Source organism: Takifugu flavidus, chromosome 11, assembly GCF_003711565.1.
Source record: "Takifugu flavidus isolate HTHZ2018 chromosome 11, ASM371156v2, whole genome shotgun sequence".
NCBI classification, from domain to species: Eukaryota; Metazoa; Chordata; class Actinopteri; order Tetraodontiformes; family Tetraodontidae; genus Takifugu; species Takifugu flavidus.
The window spans coordinates 1,826,343-1,848,555 of record NC_079530.1 but is presented as its reverse complement, the minus strand read 5'-3'; the positions used below and the strand labels follow the sequence as shown (position 1 = coordinate 1,848,555).

At 46.7% G+C, this 22,213-nt stretch overlaps 1 protein-coding gene across 5 annotated transcripts in view; it reads right to left on the bottom strand.

Annotated features, from left to right (window-relative positions):
- Positions 1 to 1,052: 1,052 nt before the first annotated feature.
- Positions 1,053 to 22,213, bottom strand: part of ttc7a (tetratricopeptide repeat domain 7A) — a 34,754-nt gene continuing 13,593 nt past the window's right edge. For 2 of the 5 annotated variants that reach the window (XM_057048335.1, XM_057048336.1), the window contains 7 exons: positions 20,245 to 20,362; positions 19,970 to 20,027; positions 19,712 to 19,784; positions 19,487 to 19,647; positions 10,629 to 10,745; positions 10,245 to 10,357; positions 6,005 to 8,231 (listed from right to left, as the gene is read on the bottom strand). In XM_057048335.1, coding sequence (XP_056904315.1) covers positions 7,435 to 8,231; positions 10,245 to 10,357; positions 10,629 to 10,745; positions 19,487 to 19,647; positions 19,712 to 19,784; positions 19,970 to 20,027; positions 20,245 to 20,362 — 1,437 coding nt within the window. In that variant the 3' untranslated portion in view covers positions 6,005 to 7,434. Of the gene's footprint in view, positions 1,562 to 5,979; positions 8,232 to 10,244; positions 10,358 to 10,628; positions 10,746 to 19,486; positions 19,648 to 19,711; positions 19,785 to 19,969; positions 20,028 to 20,244; positions 20,363 to 22,213 lie in introns of those variants that run through there. The other 3 variants (XM_057048337.1, XM_057048338.1, XM_057048339.1) reach the window with 3 other exon arrangements.

Below are 22,213 nucleotides of genomic sequence, written 5' to 3'. Positions count from 1 at the left end.
TAGGGAGGAAAGAGGTGAAGAAAGGCATCTAATAGCAGAGACAGGAACTCTTTCAACGGCGGAAATCAATTTACATTTGCCTAAATATTGATTATTACTGTCTCATGCTTCCTGTTTCTGTTAAACTCTCCCTTTAAACTCTCAGTGCAGCATGCGTACAAACACACACACACACACACACAGACACACACACACAGTGATGACTTGAGGATTCAAGTTTTTGCCTGGCTGTTTAGTTTGCCATTTTAAACACGAACAGCAACAAAGACGTGAGCTGAACAGCGTGAACCAACAGTCCCCTACTGGTAACTCGTGTGTATGTGTGTTATTCCGCACACCAGATCTCTCTCAGATCCCCAGTTACTCAAACAAGGGGATGGCTGCTAGGCAACCAAGCCTCATCGCATTAAAGTCAAGCAGGCTGGGAGAGAGCAGGAGACACAGTGATACGGACGGAGAGAGAGAGAGAGAGAGAGAGAGAGGAAGGCGGAGGGAGGTCGGAGGCAGAAAATTGTGCTGGCAGTGTTACGTAATCCAGTAGACCGCTGCTCACAATAATGTGGTTAGGCACTGGAAAGTGATGTCCATTAGACACAAGTGAGGAGGCAGGTGAAGGCGCAGCGTCCAGCACTCATGTCTTCAAGCTGCTGCTTTCAAACGGAGGCCATCAAACTCCACACACGAGGAACCGAGGGCTTCCTGTGCAAACCCAGCAGAAGCAGCGATCCTCCTCCCCAGGGGGAGGATTTCAAACAAACAAAGGCGTGAAGAAAGGACAGACACACGTGCACGGATGACGAACAAGTCGCGCTTTCAAAGCTGGGGGGATTTGTTGTGTGTACATGAAAGCTGAGTCGATGCTCAATAGTGCATCTGACAGGTCCTTGTACACAATCAGCAGATATCAATTTCCATAAACAAATATTCTCCCTGGACCTTCTGAGCCCCGAACACTTCAGCTATTAGAGCAGGTCCAGAGTGAATAGGGGGAAAATACAAGTTGGGGCTGCTCGCGCCACAATAGAAGGCAAAGGAAACACAAGAGAAGCAGGTGAGGAGAACATTTTAGCTTTAATTTACACAGTTTCACGAAAATATCACACACGGTCAAGATAAACCAAGATAAACATCGAGCAGACTGGTGATAAAAGTGAAAAATAGACGTTTCAACAGCAGATTTGAACAGTTTAGTAAACCAGAATCAAGTGGTTGTTCAACTCCCCGATAATAAAATAGGATATTTGTAAACTGTAAAGGCAAAAAGAGTGAGAGAAGCTGTGTTTGAAAGTGAATCCCACATGGGGGGACACGCTGAATGAAGCCTCCAACAGATCCAGAACCCTCAAAGCTCCCTGGGAATGATGGAGAAGGGCCGGATGGGACAAAAAGCCTCCAGATCCAGAGCTGTCAGGAAGCAGTCAGGGGCCTGGCTGGAGCCCAGACACTGCAGGGCCTCGCCCAGACCGCTCCACGCCTCGTGGGACGTACTGTGGATTTGGACGGCATCGCGGAGGACTTTCTCCCCAAGGTGGACACGTCCAGTTTTCACCAACAGTCGGCCCTGGGTGGACACGTAGGAAAGGCGGATGTGAGTTTAGTTTTTAAGCATTCTTGATTCCGTTGTAGTTGTGAATGCTAACGTCTGTGGCCATCCGGGGAAGACTCTCTGTCCACATGCTTTAAACACTCCTGTACTATAGGCAGATGTATGGAGTAGCGTAATAGTGTGTGTGGGAGTGTGTGTGAGTGTGGGAAGCACAGAAAGAGCTGCTAGCATGAACAGGAACGCACACACTGCTGTAATTCTGGTAACCATGGAAAAGCTGCTCGGATAAACAGCGGCCTGAGGTCCGGGCAGGCCAGCTGAGGTCGAGTCCCAGAGCAGGAAGCAGGCGGCTGTTCCGTTCAGGTGAACGACAGACCGGGTGCTGCACCTGAGTGTGTCTGACATCATCGTCACTGTGCTGGGCTGCGATCCCACGTCATTGAACAGGCGGTACCAGGCAGAATTTGTCCAGAGAACCATATGAAGAAAGACATCCTGCTAATAGCCATCATAATCATGGCTTTTGTGCATTTTGAGTGATAAAACATGTCTAAAATTCACATTAATCTCTGCCTGCTGTGTCCAAGCGTCCATATTTGATGGGGTGGGGGTAATGATGGGATGGATTTGGGCAGGAAATCATTAGCCCCCTCCTGGAGTTGGGGTTGGCATCCCACAAGGATGAAAAGAAATATGAGAAAACGAGTGATGAGAAGCCCTTCAAGGGCAGTTTTCTGGCTCAGAAGTCGCATCTATTGGATTTTCTTTAATTACTCGCAGCCATCTGCCCCCGTCTGGTCTCATGGAGCTGCTGCTGCTCACGCCACTGAGAGCAGCAGCAGGGAGCTGAGGGTCCTCAGAGGGACATCTGTCCATCATCCATCATCCGTCCATCATCCGTCCATCCGTCCATACGTCCATCATCCGTCCATCATCCATCCATCATCCACCCATCCATCCATCATCCATCCATCCATCCATCCATCCATCCATCCATCATCATCCATCCATCCACCCACCCACCCACCCACCCACCCATCATTCATCCATCATCATCCATCCACCCATCCATCCATCATCATCATCCATCCATCCACCCACCCACCCACCCACCCATCCATCCATCCATCCATCCATCATCCATCCATCCATCCATCCATCCATCCATCCATCCATCATCCATCCATCCACCCATCCACCCATCCACCCATCCATCCATCCATCCATCCATCCATCCATCCATCACTGATGGATCATGAGTCCATGATGTGATCATGTGACTTCTATCTGTTACACTGATGCCATTAAAGACTTCCTTGATGACATCATGGAAACATTTGAGGTTTTCTTCCTCTGTCAGCTGAGAGCACAAAGACACAGGAATGTGTCTCTTTTGGCCATTTGCCTGTCGTGATTTTTAGTCATTCAAGCCTGGAAATAAAGTTAGGATACAGCTGAAGACTTGTTTCGAGACTTATGAAGAAATAACAAGGATGTTCTATCACCAACAGCAATAAAGATGATTTCGGAGTTCCTTCCTGCTAAAAGGAGGATGGGTTTTAAAGAGCACAACTGAAAGGAAGGGATGCCACAAGAGGAAGAGATCAATGAAAACAGGGAACAGAGGAAAAGAAAGAAAAAGAGAAAAAAGATGAGCCACACAGCAATAAAAAAAGAAGCACCAGCCAACTCCCAACTGTCTGATGAAGGACTCTCTCTCTCTCTCTCTCTCTCTCTCTCTCTCTCTCTATGTCTCTTTCTCATGGTTATCTGAGGTCTACCTCAAACGAACATATTTCCCTGGTTGCTAGGCAATGCTATAAAGCGGACAGAACGTGCAAGGAGTTATAAATAATGCATTTGCATTATCTAATCAGCTGATAACCACTCCATGTGCAGAGTGAGGGAGAGACTGAGAGAGGGAGCAAGAGAGAGAGAGAGAGAGAGAGATGGTGCATTTGATAATTGGAACGCAGTTAATTCAATGAGCACAAATCCTTGTCCTTGGGAGTATGCGTTCATATGGGAAACAGAATGAATATGCTTCTGCAAGAAGAGAGAGTGTGTGTGTGTGTGCGTGTGTGTGTGTGTGTGTGTGGCTGTGTGTGTGTGTGTGGCTGGTTGAGTCAGAGTCAGGACAGAGATGAGATGTGGAGGATGATGATGAGAGTGGGTCAGATTCATTTCATACCATGGCCAGAAGCAATGGAGCCATGTTATCGGCTACCCATCAGAACACACACACAACCATCTCTCTCTCTCACACACACACACACACACACACACACACTGCACATTACATATGAGGCACTTACCATAATGAGGTTAAAAGCTCTGAGACAAATTTGTACAATGACATGACAACGCAGTCTTAAATGAACACTATGGATTCTCTCTCTCTCACTCACTCACTCACTCACTCACTCGCGCACACACACACACACACACACACACACACACACATACTGTACAATAGTGTCTTTGCTGGTCCACCCTCATCAATCTAATAATGTGTGAGCTGTCCGCGTCCTCTCTGTCTTTACTGTCACTGGGGAATAATGACATTTCCTACTGGATGACAAATACTATAAATTGTCAATATACTGCATAAATTGTTCCACTCTTCAAAAGCTCTTAACCCATAAAAGCAAAGGGCCAAAAAAATAAAGTACGGTAAATAAACTGAGGGAATAACTAATTTACTACATGTAGCCATGGCAGGAGAACGTTGTCTTTTTGTCACATAATAACACAAAAAGCTGATGTGCAGGACATTCAAGGAAAGTACAGTATGTACTTCTGCAGAATAACAGCTCAAGTGTAAGAATATCATCAGAAGTCCCTTTAAGGCATAACGGGAAAACTGGGCCACTGGCACACAAAGTGTCCACAGCAGATCCAGTATAAAAATAAATGTATAAAGCCACAGAGTAGCAGCAACTGGAGGTTGAAAGGCAGAAACAGGCAGCACTCCAGATAAAATGTCCCACACTGTCCCACTTAGGCTTCACAACAGAGCCAGGATGCAACTATGTGTTTACCGCACTCCGATAACATGGCTAATTTATAATCTGCCGTATACAGCAGCTTCCACGGCAGAGTCGGGTTTATTCCGGTGAATCTGTGCCGTCTGTGTGTGCAGCTCCATGCGGATTCCTACAACCATACACACTGTAGTCCACACGGACACATCTCATCCCCACGAGTCTTAAATTCAAATGTTTTCTGCCAAACTGTGGTTCCCTTATCTGACCTGACAAAACTGTACTTGAGAATAAATCTGAAATTTGCACAGTGTTTCATACTCAATAGATTTGCATTATGCTTCATTACAGCAGTCTGCACGGCCACTCTGCGTGTGCTGAACTGATATGTCCCCCCCCCCCCCCCCCCCCTGCAAACTATCCACATGGAAATGCCATTACACCCCTGTTATTACTTTAACTCCTCGCTATTACAAAAATATTACCTGGATGAGTTTTAATAGTGTAGAGGATACCATCACATTTGGAAATGATCCAAAAAAAGTATGCTATGCACCAATTCTATAGAGAACGACCAACGTGCACAACACGGACCGAGACCGAGGACACATCTGCCCTGTAAGAGACCCAGAGAGGGACACTGCCAGCTGGCTTTTATTCAACTGTCCCCCCCCGGGATTGGTTCTCTCACAGGCCAAATATGGAAGAGATACAACCTCTTTGTACCCCAGAGGGACTGTGCTGAACACACACACACACACACACACACACACACACACACACACACATGCCTTATGTGGTCACAGTGGCTGAGACAAAGAGGTATCATCCAGCACATTTAGCACATTTTTTGTCACCATGGAGACGGCAGATACTGTGTGTTTGGAGTAGTTGGATTGGAGGAATGTCCCAGTGTGCTCTTCTCCCCATGACAACAGAGAGGGTTCACAGGTTAGAGCAGTTCTGATTAATCCAGCAGATCAGCAGACTGAGCGAAAGGGGGACAGAGGGACAGAGGGACAGAGGGACCGACAGACAGTGAGGGAGGTGGAGGGAAACAAACCTGGATCAGTGACCCCCTGTATCACCTGGATTTAATTGTATCAGCGATTTTAAAATAAATAATTGCTCTGATTCGTCCTCAGCAGCTTATCTCATGAGAGGACAGTGGGGGAAACTCTGCACACTGTGTCCCCCTGCTGTCCCCCTGCTGTCCCCCTGCTGTCCATAAGCGCTCAGAGAGACAGGCACCAGCAACAGTCCTTCAGCCAATCAGAGGGCAGGGTTGAGGCTGTGACCCAGTTATGTTTCAGGAGGGGGGGCAGATGGCGCTGTTTGGTTTTAAGAAGGTCGTGTTTTTGGTCAGAATCGTCAATAGAACCTTTAAATGAAAGGGACCCTCCAGACCCACCTGCGGCCCAATAGCATCGTGTTGTCACTGTCACTCACCATGTGCACCAGTATGCTTTCTCCAGTGGGATGAATGGCCAGAGCCTCATCATACAGGCCTTTGGCTTCCTCCAGGTGGCCCCGAAGTTCTGCCAGGCGGCCCCTTTGCAGCAGTACCGAGTGAGAATTTGGGAAAAGACAGCTGGCTTCAGCAATACAGAACTGGGCCTCCTTCAGCCTCCCATCTGCCATGAACAACTCTCCTGATGGAACAGAGCGGCCACGACAGGAGAGAACTTTAGGCAGAAAAAAGACACTAAAAAAAACACTGAAAAAGAATCCGATGTCTGTTTGAGGAGACACTGAGACGAGATTCCAGCATCCCTCTCACCGGGTCCACTCTCCTGCAGACAGAGCAATGTCAAAGAACGCAGAATAGATTTGATTCTAAGTTAAACAGTGTGATGTAAAGTGTGTAGAATGTGCAGAGTAGGAGCAGCCTGCTGGCTGGGAAGTCATGAAAGTCCTGCCTAAATATGGCCATCACACACTAAAGCTGCTGCTGGGAAGAGGACGACAAAGCACACACACACACACACACACACACACACACACACACACACACACACGCATTCTTGCACGTCTATCTTTGTGAGGACTTTCATACACATGGTGCATTAACCAGCTCCTTACTCTAACCCTAACCATGGCAGCTAACCCCCCCCCCCCCCCCCACACACCTGACCCTAACCCTGACCCTGAAGCTAACACCTTTAAACCCATCTCAGCCCCCAGACACTCCTGAAATTATGGGGACCAGCCAAAATGTCCTCTCTTTCCAAAAATGTCCCCACTGTGCTAGTAAACTGCACATTGGAAACATTCATGAAATACTTTTACACCAGAATTGGGCTGTGAAACCGCTCTTTTCCATCACATGCACTATTCCCCATCTGGGCCTCTGTGACACAGAGTAAACAAATCAAACATCCGCCACCAAACGCACACACACACACGGTTTCACAGAGCTGTGTGTGGGGCGAGTGTGTGAGGCATGAAGAGATTCATTCTCTGGGTGTTGATCTGAAGCCCATTCATGATCTCTGTGTCACCACGCTGAGCCCTGGGGGGGGGATGTGGTCAGTTATGTCTCTCAAGCTTACTGGACAACGATGGGCTTGTAGTTGTGTGTGTGTGTGTTTCCTTGTGTGGCAGATGAAAGAGGAAGTGACCGATGAAAAAGAAACGATGGGATATGTGTGTGTGTGTGTGCGCGTGCTTGTGTGTGCATTTTAAGCACAGTTCAAAGGTCAGATATAAAAAATGGCCCCACAGCCTTTTCCTCCCATCTGATTCTACACACTGGTTGAAACGCCATCTTCCACTGACTGTTTCTCATGGCCCGTCCACCTTCGAATGTGTGTAACAGTGGCAATAGTGGCAATAGTGGCAATAGTGGCAGTAGTGGCAGTAGTGGCAATAGTGGCAGTAGTGGCAGTAGTGGCAATAATGGCATTAATGGCAGTAATGGCAATAGTGGCAGTAATGGCAATAGTGGCAGTAGTGGTAATAGCAGTAATGGCAGTAATGGCAGTAGTGGCAGTAGTGGCAGTAATGGCAATAGTGGCAGTAATGGCAGTAATGGCAATAGTGGCAGTAATGGCAGTAATGGCAATAGTGGCAGTAATGGCAGTAGTGGCAGTAGTGGTAATAGCAGTAATGGCAGTAATGGCAGTAATGGCAGTAGTGGCAGTAATGGCAGTAATGGCAGTAGTGGCAGTAATGGCAGTAATGGCAGTAGTGGCAGTAGTGGCAGTAGTGGCAGTAATGGCAATAGTGGCAGTAATGGCATAGTGGCAGTAATGGCAATAGTGGCAGTAATGGCAGTAGTGGCAGTAATGGCAGTAATGGCAATAGTGGCAGTAATGGCAGTAGTGGCAGTAATGGCAGTAATGGCAATAGTGGCAGTAATGGCAGTAGTGGCAGTAATGGCAGTAATGGCAGTAGTGGCAGTAATGGCAGTAGTGGCAGTAATGGCAATAGTGGCAGCAATGGCAATAGTGGCAGTAATGGCAATGATAATAATGGCAACCTGCACCAAAAAGCTAAAAACCCAGAAAGAGCAGAAAAAGAGAAAGTCTGTATAAGATAAACTGATACTACGGAGCTGCTGTTACCAGCCTGGAGCCAAATGCGCTCCAGCGTGGTCCAGATGTACGTGGGTCCTTGGCGACGTGTGGAGCTCATGTCCGACACCTCAGAGAGAGCAGCCTCCAACCGAGAAGCTGCAACAGATGAAGGGCTCAAAGAACCTGTCATGGAAAAAGAACAGTAGCTTCCTTAGGCTTGGTTTTATGTGTGTGTTGGACTAGTTATGGTGGGAGGAGGATAGATGGACAGGTTATAGTGGGGCAGGGAGGGACAGAGAGGATAGTGGGACAGAGAGGATAGATGGACTGGTTATAGTGGGACAGAGAGGACAGATGGACTGGTTATAGTGGGACAGAGAGGATAGTGGGACAGAGAAGATATATGGACTGGTTATAGTGGGACAGGGAGGACAGATGGACTGGTTATAGTAGGACAGACAGGATAGATGGACTGGTTATAGTAGGACAGACAGGATAGATGGACTGGTTATAGTGGGGCAGGGAGGGACAGAGAGGGTAGTGGGACAGAGAGGATAAATAGACTGGTTATAGTGGGACAGAGAGGATAAATAGACTGGTTATAGTGGGACAGAGAGGACAGATGGACTGGTTATAGTGGGACAGAGAGGACAGATGAACTGGTTATAGTAGGACAGACAGGATAGATGGACTGGTTATAGTAGGACAGACAGGATAGATGGACTGGTTATAGTAGGACAGAGATGGTAAATGGACTGGTTATAGCGGGACAGAGAGGACAGATGGACTGGTTATAGTGGGACAGAGAGAGGACAGATGGACTGGTTATAGTAGGACAGACAGGATAGATGGACTGGTTATAGTGGGACAGACAGGATAAATGGACTGGTTATAGTGGGACAGAGATGGTAAATGGACTGGTTATAGTGGGACAGACAGGATAGATGGACTGGTTATAGTGGGGCAGGGAGGGACAGAGAGGGTAAATGGACTGGTTATAGGGGACAGAGATGGTAAATGGACTGGTTATAGTGGGACAGAGATGGTAATGGACTGGTTATAGTGGGACAGAGAGGGTAAATGGACTGGTTATAGTGGGACAGAGATGGTAAATTGACTGGTTATAGTGGGACAGACAGGATAGATGGACTGGTTATAGTGGGGCAGGGAGGGACAGAGAGGGTAGTGGGACAGAGAGGATAAATAGACTGGTTATAGGGGACAGAGAGGACAGATGGACTGGTTATAGTGGGACAGAGAGGACAGATGGACTGGTTATAGTAGGACAGACAGGATAGATGGACTGGTTATAGTGGGGCAGGGAGGGACAGAGAGGGTAGTGGGACAGAGAGGATAAATAGACTGGTTATAGTGGGACAGAGAGGACAGATGGACTGGTTACAGTGGGACAGAGAGGGTCAATGGACTGGTTATAGTGGGACAGAGATGGTAAATGGACTGGTTATAGTGGGACAGAGATGGTAAATTGACTGGTTTAATGGGACAGAGAGGACAGATGGACTGGTTATAGTGGGACAAAGAGGATGAATAGACTGGTTATAGTGGGACAGAGAGGATCAATGGACTGGTTATAGTGGGACAGAGAGGGTACATGGACTGGTTATAGTGGGACAGAGAGGGTACATGGACTGGTTATAGTGGGGCAGAGAGGTAAATGGACTGGTTATAGTGGGACAGAGAGGGTACATGGACTGGTTATAGTGGGGCAGAGAGGGTAAATGGACTGGTTATAGTGGGACAGAGAGGATGATTAGACTGGTTATAGTGGGACAGAGAGGACAGATGGACTGGTTATAATGGGACAGAGTGGATAGATGGACTGGTTATAGTGGGACATAGGTGGGTAAATGGACAGAGAGGGACAGAGAGGATAGTGGGACAGAGAGGATAAATAGACTGGTTATAGTGGGACAGAGAAGATATATGGACTGGTTATAGTGGGACAGGGAGGATGAATAGACTGGTTATAGTGGGACAGGGAGGATGAATAGACTGGTTATAGTGGGACAGGGAGGATAGATGGACTGGTTAAACTGGGACAGCGGGATAAGTGGACTTGTTATAGAGGGAGACAGAGAATAAATGTACTGGTTATGATGGGACAGAGCACTCGTGGAGACAACAACCCACCACCATGATTTCATTAATGAAACGAATGGTAAACTGACAACATACTAGTTGAGGCATCCTGGAAGTCAGGGAGGGTGAGGTGGATGGAAGGTTTCCTGGCTCCTGGGATGACCTCTGACTTTTCAGCTATTGGTAAACTGCTGCTGTCATCTGTCTCACTGTAAATCACAACACCAGTAAAACCAGTACAAAACAGTCAAGAGCTTTCGATGACTCTATAGAAATAAAGTTAAAAAGTTCTGTTGTGGGAGGCTGCAGCTCCGCTCAACATTACTCCCCATTAGCAGCAGCTTTGGGACTCTTTATTAGCTACTGTAAACATTCAAGGTTTAGCAGGTTCTTGTGGCGTGGTGGGACGCTACAGGGTCGACACTGCTCCTCGGAGGCAGAACGACAGTAATAACGGGGGCGCACGTGTTCCCCGCTCACCTGGACCTGCTGACATCATAACGACTTTGCCATTCTTGCAGCATCTCTTCGCAGGTCTGCAGGGCTGCAGCGGGGCCAAAGAGGGCCTCTTCAAGCTTCACCTTGGTGAAAAGCAGACTGCAAAAGAAAAATCGTTACTCTTTCTTTCATTCTCCTGGTAGTAGCAGCAATAAAATGGAACAATTAGACTGAGATTCTGAGAATTAACCTGTTCATGTTGACCAAACCCAGGCGGAAACTAAAACCTGCGAGAAGCGAGCGACGGTCACCAGGCAGAATTTGTCAGATGGGGATGTTAAAAGGCTGGTCAACATTATCCAAGGCTACAACATCCCTGTTGGATGGCCTCAGAGCAGTAAACACAGCTTCAGTAAGGAGATCAGAGATTCCTCTAGCTACAAATCTGTCCCTTTATGCTTTGATCCTTTCGTTTCCTTTTTATGTGGGTTTTTATGTGTTGCTTAGATGAACACATCACCAGACTACTATGACAGTATTTGGTCTGGGCTGAACCGGTTTATAGAAGCCAGTAATTAGTTCTTAATTGTGTTTTGGAACCAGCTGGGTGAAATGAGTAATGGACAACCACCAGCTTGGTTGGGAAGCACTCAAAGCAGCTCTGAAGATCAGGAAGACACTCTTAAATGCATGATAAAAGCTCCAAGACAAAACCAGAAGAAAAAGGTTTTGGAAGAGTTTTTAGATCAGCAGTTCAAGATGCAAGATGATGTTGATCACAGTGACGATCACCTGTATCTCAATGGCTCAAACAGCATTGTGACAGAGCGCTTGAAAGAGAGACTGGCAGAAGCCACATTAAATGTTAAGAATCAACATAAAAAGAAATCTCCACAGCCAGTGAGTTGCTTTCGGAAACTTGACGAAAGAGAAACTATAATGTCGGACCAAGAAGCCGATCAAGACCAACGAGAAAGACGTGATACCTCTCTGATTCGCAACAAAAGGGTCGAGTTCATTAGAGCCGGGCGACTAGCCAGACCACTCCTAGGGACTGCTAAAGAGTCATATGATTTCTTTACATTTAATTTTGAGCCAGATCCACAGTGTGAGAATAAAAAAAAAAGTGGAACTGGAACTGACAAAGGTGATGACAGACAAATCAAAGGTCAGGGTCCAGAAATTGATAATAAAATTGATTTGTTCATTACACAGCTGTCCCCGCACCTTCTGCAAGTTAGAAAAGCCGAGTATGTTGGGTACCAAAAATGCATTCAACAACAAGGCGAGCTACTATTCAAGCCAAGTCTTCAAACTGTTCCAAGCTACCTCAAGCTCCCGGAAAATAAAAAGCCTCGTTGTTTGGAAGAAGAGGGCCTGTGTGTTGGGAAGAGGCCTCCTGTATCTCTGGCCAATGAAAATCTTCTAGAGAACCGCATATTAAAGACAAAGGAAGGAAAGAAGTGGTTTGGAGATGATGGCAGGATCATAGCTCTGCCTGACCCCATAAAAAAATCATCCACACAAAGCCCATTGTTACACATGGAGACGGATCTGGACACTGAACTACAGCCTGTCTACAGAAAAGCAGTGAACCCCACCAGTACAGGTCCATACCTTCCTGGAGCAGAAGAACTTAAGGGGGACTTTCAGCTCGACATTGATGTTTCTGGCCTAGAGTTCTCCCATCACCCACTTTTTAGTCGCGAGCACGTGCTTGGGGCCCGTCTAACTCAACTGTATGACCTTTACCTCAGCAGGCAGCACAATAATCTCACTGGACACCTGACTGACAAATTGAAAGGATTGAGGAAGGCGATGCAGGACATGCTTGGCAGTCAGGGTGTCACTGAAGCCAAGCAGCAGAGGATTTCTGACTACACTCTGGAGATCAGGAACACCAGGCAGCTGAGAGACAGCGAGCAGGAAAAAGATCGGACTCTGCTGCAGGATATCGTCGAAGTGTGGAAGGAAATCAAGGCCCTGAGACGTTCTCAGAAGTACACCAGCACAACGTATAAGCTCTGCTACAGAAGAGAGAATGTGGATCGTGAGAAAGATGAGCAAGAGTACGAAGAAGAGATCATGTCAGAGGTTTTGGACTTGGAGTTGGAACTTGAAGAGGAATATAGAAGAAAGCTATTAACCTACAAGTTACAGCTACAAGAGTGGAATGCATGGAGAAATAAGCAGGAATCCGAGGAAAAGGTGAGTAAGAAGAAGGTTCAGCCAAAAGGAAGTAATAAACAAGAACATGATGATCAAGAATACGGTCAGTCAGAGGAGACTCTTGAAAAAGCTCCACCAAAGCCAGAGCCTCCAGAAAAGCTGCCATTGGAATCCATAGAGAAGCAGATCAGAGCAAAAGCCTCCAGGATATGTAGGAAACCAGGTGAGGCCATCTTGATTCCTGTCCTTTACACATCTGGAAACATCACCCCCACTGAACTCTGCCCCCCTGCTGAAGAAAATCGAAGAAATGAAGTAGCAAAGCTTTCTTTTTTTATTAGAGTCCTCTACAACAACAAAGAAGTTTCCCAAACAGAAAAACACTTCCTGAGCAGCAATTTCAAACTGCACTTTGGAAAAATTTTCAATCTCAAAATATTGAACTTTCCACAGAGCATCAACTTGCAAGTGTTTGAAGGAACTGGCCTGTCACATACCCTCTTGGATCAAGTGTTTATTCCAGTGCCACAGCCCTCAGTGCTAACTGGACAAGTCCCTCTGAAGAAACTTGAGTTTAGCAGTAACCAGAGAGCAATATTTGAATCTAGCAGTCAAATCTCGCCCACTTCTGGGAAGCTGTCATGTTGTGCTTCTTGGGGCGTCAGTGAGGATGGGTTACCACTGGCACCTCCTGTGGCTAGAAAACCAGGTGGTACACACAACTACCGTGACGCTGTCTCACACGGTAGAAGGTCTGGACTGTACACCATGAACAATCTTGAGCAGGCAGCGCATTGTCAACTGGACCCCAATGACCCAGTCAACACCTCCATCATTCAGCTACTAAAAGTGGATAGAGAGGTAATCAACCCTGAAAATTTACAGTTGGAACATTTGCAAGAGGATTTTAACTTTGCAAATGATGAAGAACTGGAAGGGTCCAAAAGATTTCAAATGCTCCAGCTCAGGAACCAAGGGGTGGCTGGGTTTCAGAATTACAAGTTCATTCCTGCTCTGGAGAACGAGGTCACACGTGAGATGTGCCAGGAACTTGATGAAGGACTGAAAGAAGGAGAAATAATTGACACTAATCAGTATTTGGATGCAGACCAGGCCTTAGCAGCCAAACACTTGCTGAAAATGCGAAAACTTGTCAGTGACAGATTCAGTTGTGCTAAATATTACTGCGGACCAGCTGACATGGGCATCACAGAGATGCGGCCAAAGACCGAAATTCTGATGGTTAACCTGTTGAAGCTGACCAAACCCAGGCGGCAACTAAAGCCTGAGAGAAGAGAGCGAACGAAGATCACCACGCAGAATTTGTCAGATGGGGACGTTAAAGTGCTGGTCAACGTCATTCGAGGATACAACATCCCTGTCAGATGGCCTCAGAGCAGTCAACGCAGTTTTGAAGACAGGGAATTGTTCCTCACTCAGGTGCAAGTGAGGCCTTTTGTGGAGGTTTCTTTCCAGCATACAGTGCTTCAAACAAGCACAGCTGAAGGACGAAACCCCAGCTGGAACCAGCAACTGCAGCTACCGGTCAAGGCCCCCTACGGTAGCTATAGTGCCTCTAGCTTACAGTCAGTGCGAGATGAAGTTTTCATCAACATATTTGATGAGATAGTTTACAACACTGAAGTGACAGACAGACAGACGGGCAAAACAGTACGGACACAGGTAGAGAAACGCTGGCTGGGCTTTGTCAAGTTTCCTTTCAGCACTATTTATTCTCAGTCCAGGATTGACGGCACGTTTAAGGTGAACACGCCAGCAGTGTTGCTGGGGTACTCTAAGGAAGAGAATCAAAACAGGAATGGCATCAGTTATGCCTGGTTCTCTTCCCAGATTCAGGAACCATATATTACACTTTTCATCACTATTGAACCGATGCTGGTGCCTGCCAAGTTTATAAGGGAGACAGTTGACAGTGAAGAGGATGAAAGCTTGCTGCAAGCTTCGAAGGAATTTGAGAAGGAAGCATCTGTGCTTTGCCCTGAGCGACTGTGCATTACCAATGTCATAAATCTCAATGGGAGCGAGGTCTTCATCACACGATACATTCAACCCCTGAACCCCCCAATATATTTATTGGACGGGCTTTCCAGTAATTCCCAGGATGCCATGGTTGCCCGCTATGTGTCCCTAATCCCTTCTCTGTCAGACAGAGGCCTGTTTTCTGCCTCTTGTGAACTATGGAGCACGTGCGATCAGTTCCTCACCCACCTTGCTGGGGATAAAGCAGACCATGCCGTACTCTTGTGCAACTATTTCCTCTATATAAAGAAGAGAGCCTGGCTTATAATTGGCTCTGCTATACCGGAGGGACAGACGGCGTATGTCTTGACTCACGAGGAGAGCCGATACCTGATCTGGAATCCCAGAAGTGGTCAATCTTACACGCAATACGATGCCTTCTGCCCCCTGCAGACGGTTGGTTCACTGGTCAATGGTGACAATTTGTGGCTGAACATTCAAAAACATACGTCACCAATGAGGGTCAGTTTTGACATCATGAAAACCAACTTGTGGAAACCCTTTTTCTCCGCGTCTTTTCCTAACACAGGGCTGTTGGGCAAACAGCTTCAGAGGTTAGTATATCAGCCACCAGACAAAGAGGCTGCAGTAGAGCTTCAGAGGAGGATTGAGAAAACTGTGAGAGACAAGTTCATGGAGTGGCGCCCCCATCAACCCACGCACTGGAATCGCTACTGCATCAGCGTCCTGAGACAGTTCCTGCCCAAACTGGAGCTGAGTGAGAGGGAGTGCATGGCGGAGAGGCATTGCCACAAATTGCAAAAGCTGCTAGGAGACACGAGGATTTCAGGATTCCCTCTGCATCAGCCCTTCTCCGACATGGAGCACATCATAAAGGCGGTCCAAAGCACGGGGGTTCATAACATTCAGGAACCAAATGTGGAGTTTGCCCTGGCCGTGTATGTGCACCCTTACCCAAATAGCATTCTGTCTGTTTGGGTGTATCTGGCCTCTCTGGTGCGCACGTGATACAAATGACCCTCGTGAGCTCAGCTGTGTGTATACGCTAATTTTGGAACTTGAACGGTTCTGAAATGTCCCACAAGCAGCACCTACAACATGATGGAATAAATGTATGTGTTTAAATAAACCTCCGAGCAATAATTCTCAATTTGTAGTTGATACTATGTCTCTGACTAAACCTAAACATTCCAACAAATATATTAAAATTGTTACTTTGTTATATAGTTATAACCGTATGAACAGTCACAGGGGATAGAGCTGCTTACACCATCATTTAGGAGTAAAAGCTGGAATTGCCACCTGTTTATAACAGGGCTGCCACCTGTAGATAACCAACCACACAGGCGTAAGCTAATATCAAACTTCCTGCGTGGCAGCTCACAGATATGGCTACAACGTCAAAAATTAGTTGGTTAAACATGTACTGCTGTGTTAACACCGCTGACTACCTGTGCGTACGAATGCTTGCAACTCGAAGACGGGTTTGTTCAGAGTCAGCAACCCATCGCAAGTTGACTGACTCGACCTCTTGTTCATTCCTGTAGCATCCATCCGAGCATCCGTTGACGTCAAAAGAACGAGTAGAAAGGCTACCACCTTTGGTTTGTTTTTTGATGCGAAAAGTTAAATATCTTTTCAGGTCTCCTGGTAGAGAAATGTTAGCTGGTTGACTCTAAATTTGACTGGGCATATAAAAGGCCTTAAAGGAGCAATGAAGAGGGGAATGGCTGCGCACGGCTAAGCTATCCTTGCAGGGTCAGAGTAGAATATGAAGTTAATGAAGGTGTTTGCATTCAAGTGGCAAAAAAATAATAATGAAATGGTGGAAAAACAAACCAACACAGGACTTTCTTGAACCATTGTTGTCACTTCACTGCTTGGCTGTCAAGAGCTGTCATTCACGGGGCACGATGAGGGCAGTGAATCAGCTAGCAAGGAGACACCTCCATATCCTCTTCTGTCCTTCCTGGCGTCTCTCATTCCATCCGAAGTGATTTCATTTCTGCTATTTCAGCCACTGTCACTGACGAGATCAAAGGTGAAGTTCAGTCCGCTCCCTTTTTCGCATGAAGAGTAGATGAGATAAGTGACATTTCATGTCCTGCTCAGCAGTCTGTGATACTTTTACTTTTGACACTGCAGGCCAAATTCAGCAGCCATATACTGTTTTTTTAATGTTTTTAAAGGGTGAGATACCCAGTCTGTCTTTGGCATGTTAAATAGACACATGCATGGCTACAATTACAGAGAAAAACATGCTGACGTCATGGCTTCCTCTCTAAATGGCCTTTAGGCTAACGCTAATGCAGTAGCCCCAAATGCAGTGCACACAATCTGAACCCGGTTTCATCTCATTGGCTAAATTGCCTGACTGAATCTAGACTGGCGCATCTCTCCTGGGTTTGCCACAGCTGCTTGAGTTTGCGAGATGCCCCCGGTTGCCCAGAACCGCTCCTACTCAGTGGGATTATACATCATGGTTAGTGAGCAAGTTGTGGCGAACAACGAGGATGAGTTGAAACAGACTTGCAGAAGCATTTTAGTGGACCAGACCACAGACCAGGACACACTCAGCTGGCAACTTTATGCACTGATTTGGAGACCACGCCACCCCAACATCCCTCCCCATCCGAACCATCTCACCCAGCCCAGCAGCAGTGACAGAGCTCATCCCACCAGAGCTGTGCAGCGAAGAGCGCTCAGCTCTTTCCTGCACACTTCACACACCAATGGCATCAGCCCATCACCCCCCATGACCTATTTTAAATCTGACACGGCCATTTTGGACCAACTCTGCTGTGGACCATTAAAGACATGTATGCTGTCATATATGGTGTCTGTATGCATAGTCGGTGAAACTGGAGAAACTCTAAAGTCTACTCATTCAGCGGTTTCCTACAGGCGAGTGATTTACATTAGTCTCTCTCAAACACACACACACACACACACACACACACACACACACACACACACACAGATAAAAAGTAAGAAGCAAAATGGGAGGGAATACGGGATGAGAAGGAAACAAGATACAAGATGGCAAAAGAGGATGTAGAAGATGATAAAAATGAGCAGTGAGCTGACAGTGGGCTGCAGGCAGAGTGGCAAATAGGATCAGACACGTACGTGCACGCAAGCATGAACACACTAGATCCACACACTTACGAGAATGCGGCGACATGTCCAGCAATATGCATCATATACAAGCCTTAATCTCTGCTCACACAGCCAAAGCAAGTCACGTCTAAGACGTTTGTTAGAGACATGTCCACAGGGTAGCGGCTTACCCAGCTGGGTTCTGATTTATGCGCACGTTACAGGTCAGGAGGATCTCGGTGCTCTTGATGTTTGAATGTGATACTCAACCTCTGCCTTCTGGCTTACAGGTTATACGCGCCCACACACACTCCGAACGTTCCCTCAGGAGTGTTAATGAAAGTAATCTAGCTTCAGTTTAGCTTCCGGACATTTGCAGCATTTGCTGATGTGTTTTAATATTAATATAACAAAAGCGTAAACTCCCTGTTTCTTTTTTACAAATATTACCAGACTTCATATTCAGATTTGTTCCTAGTTTCTTCCATTACAAATATTTGATTCTCTTGTCTCCTGAATAAAAGAGAGTTTGGGTTTGTATCTGCATCTCTGATTCACTGTCCACTGTTTTGGAACATCTGATGTAGCTCTACCCATATGACCTCATGGTTACCGGGGCGATGGGGATTCCTGGAGCAGATAGTGATGTGATTGGCTGAGCCATGAAAAAGAGCTTGTAAATGGGTCAAAGCAGTCAAGTGTTTCTATGAAGTGCGTGTGCGTGCATGCGGATACATGCAGGAGATTTGGTCTTGTGTTTGTACATACAGTGCAGCTCAGTGGAGCGTGCACTAAACCGCGAGTTTTCCAGAATCCACTCATCCTCTTTTTTCGTCGTCCTGTCAGACTCTATCACGCCTCTTCCTGGATTGTTTCGTCAGCTTTCTTGCATTTTTGTTTTTCCCCAACACATTTTTCCTCCTCTGCTTCCCCTCCAACTCCAGCTGCAAGTGGCGGGACTGTGGAGGCCAACACTGACCCCAAATGGAAAAATATGGAATATTATAAACCTCCAGAATGATGACTAGACACATTTAGATGTTACATTCGGGACAACAGGACAGGCCTGGGTATTGTCAGTGTTGTTTGACACAGTCAGATTGGATTTTGGTGGATCAGATAAACATGATTCTGACATATTTCCCTGGTGCAAGTCAGCGTGGCAATGGGAAAGACAAAAGCCCTGAAAATACTGGGAAAATGCATACAAATAAAACACAAGTGGGCCGACAATAAAGCCCTGCGGGACCCCAAGAACATGTCTAAAGAGCTCTTGAAGCACATGATCTGTCTCAAACACTATAACAGCCTTTTAAAAATGCATTTGTTAGCTAGCAGGGTAATTACCTGTTATGCTACCCAGATTTAATCAGTTTATGTCACACTCTCATCTTCTGACTTAAGGATGCAGCCTTTTGCAGTCTTTCCTGCAGACACGATAGCTTCCTTAAGCCCAGCAAGATGAGGCTCCAAGTCCAATGCTAGTTGGGAGCATATTGGATCTTCATGTCCCAACTTTACATTAATGCTAAGCACTTGAATGAAAGATGATGTATAAATATTACATTGTTGTAGTTGATGAACAAACATGGATGTAAGTAAATGGCCACTGTGTGACTGCTCCCCCTTACTTGAAGTTGCTGGGGTGCTGGCTGAGGGCCAGGTTGAGGGTTTCCAGAGCAGGCTGGGGGTGTTTCTGGGCACTGAGCAGCAGCGTCAGCAGGTGCAGGGAGTGAACGTCGTCCCCACGGAGAGATAAAGCTATCTGCAGGGGCTCCATGGCTGCTGATACCTAAGAGACGGTTCTTTGGTCTCAACTCACAACCACCTTCATTTGTTTGCTTGATTGTCTTTACCTGGCGTACGAGGGCCAACTGGAGAGCAAGGTACATGGCAATCTGTGCATCTTGGGGATCTAACGACTGAGCCCTGTAACAGAGTCACGCAAACAGTCACATGACAACATGAATTATGATGTGAAACACAGTACAACAACTCTCAAACCGGGGCTATTTTATTTGTGTGATAGTGGTTTAATAACTATTATAGTAGCAACACATTTGTTAATAGAGAAATGGGAACACACGAAGAAGAGGGGAGGAACCGGAACCTACTTGCTCAAAGCCCGTAGTGATTTTTTGTTGAACTCGTTACGATCAGCCCTCAGAGAAGCTGTGGAGAAAAGAAAGGTGTGTCTAGTATAGCTCCACATTTATTACATAGTTGTAGACAAAATAGTTGTTTTATGAACTCTAAGAGCTTAAAGAAAGTGGGTTTAACTTAATCAGCCTTGGCTGCAGCATCCTGCAGATCATACAGCTGTTGTTGGGGCGGAGTTTTGTTTCCTCTGTGGGAATATGTGGCGTATTTGTGGGGTGAGGAGGGTTACCCTCAGAGGCCTTCAGACTGTAGCAGAGCCCCACAGACAGGTAGGCCCGGGGGAGAAATTCTCCAGCTTCTTTCCCCATAGACGCCACACGCTGAGACAGAGTCAAGGCCTCCTCCAGCTGAACACACATTCACACAACATTTACCCTCACACATCACTTCACATACAATTTGGATGCAACGTCTGTGTTAAATGGTTAAAAGTTCAGAGTTTATTTGACCCTTTTTGGGCCTTTAAACAAGGTTAAATCAGATATTTGGGCTTCCTGTAGACCTCTAATGCTGCAGCAAACAAAACATTGATAATTGAGCCTGTTGTGACGGAGAGTGAGGACAGATGGAGGAGACGTGGTCCAAGGATAAGGCAGTTAGCCGGAGGACACACGTAAGCACGCACGCATGCCCACATCTGTTGACGGAAAAGTAGGGAAAAGTGTGCCACTGTCGGTGATGATGGTGGTCAGGTGGGCGGGAGGGGGGGGGTCATATCTTTGACAGCGTGCCGTCGCATTAGCAGGTCACCTGCAAGGACACCGTCCTCCTCCTGTCCCTCCCGTGAACCGTGTGAGTTGAAAGGCTGCATCCAGTTATTTAAACGCGCCTCCTCCACACAGATCGAAGGAGGATTAGGTTGGTTTTTGTCTTCTTTCTCCTTGAGAACATCACGCGGTCGCTGGGTAAAATCACTCCATCTGTAAAACCTGCTTTTCAGGAATTTACCAAAGCTGCTTTGCAGTTTCTAATGACATCGCGAGGAAAGAGGTCCCCCCCACCCCATGCGCCCTGAATAAACACTGAAAACACGACCACACGACAATAAAGTTTTGGCCTGTGGGTGAAGGACATAAAAGAAAAGAGACAATATGCTCAGATGAGAGCGCAGCCTTCCCAGTGTGGCTGCTGGTGGATAGCGGTGGTCCGTTTATGTAACGCTACGGCCGTGGAGTCCTATTGTGATTAAGGCTGTAAGCTCCTTAGTGTCTCCAGTCTGCCATCAGCTTCAGCATCTGACAGATGCGCTCTCTCCGCTTGCTTCTGTTTCCTAATCTCTGACCCCTTTCTCTCTTCTCTCTTTCTATCCATTTCAGCCATTCTCATTTTCTCCCTGCAGACTAAATACCACCGCTGATGCGACTTTTGCCCTCCCGCCCTCAGCGCTCGCAGCCCGTCCCAGCGAGATCTGTGACCGCTCCTGACGCGTCGCTTCTGTAACGTCAGCGACACAGTGTGGTGGCGCTGGCCCCCGTCCCGACCGAACCCTTAGACATTTTCCCTTCTACCTTTAATTAATGAATCATTTTCAATCTCTTTCTGAAATCACTGGCCCAGAGAGGTGGGAAAGGTGTGGAAAAACACCGTAGGATGTGGAAATGCTGGCCTCTGTTGTGGGATTTGACTTTCAAGAGGTAGAAATCAGGTGCGGAGTTGGATTTTAGGAAGCTGATTCCAAGGTTATCTCAAGAGATCCAGAGCAGGTGATTAAACTTCCTTTTGTTAGACACAATTGTGAGCGTCTAAATGTTGTTTTCATGCATTTAAACATGTAGAAACTTATGGACAATGAAGGGGGAAATCTGCTCGTGACAGATGTAATCTGGCGACCGGTGTGGGATGCACCAAACTGACGTGGCTCAGTGACAGCTAATGAGGCCAGATGGCTCAGAGCAGAGAGGAACTGACAGGTGGGAAAACACTGATGTTCCATCACAGACAGTTTTAAAAGGCGCTTTAGATTTTAACCTGTCTATAAAGCACCTAATGGCTTCAGATGTATGCCTTATCTCTACAGAGCAAAGTTAAAATGTGTGTATTTATCATGTGTTCGGCTTTGTGGAACGACTCAGTGGTGTGGTTGCTCCTCACCACTACATTTAGCATTAGCGTTAGCTACAGCCCACATGCGTTAGCTCCTGGAGGACGGTACGTCTGCGTGCACCCTGTTCTCTTCACAAATGAGCTCAAGTCCACAT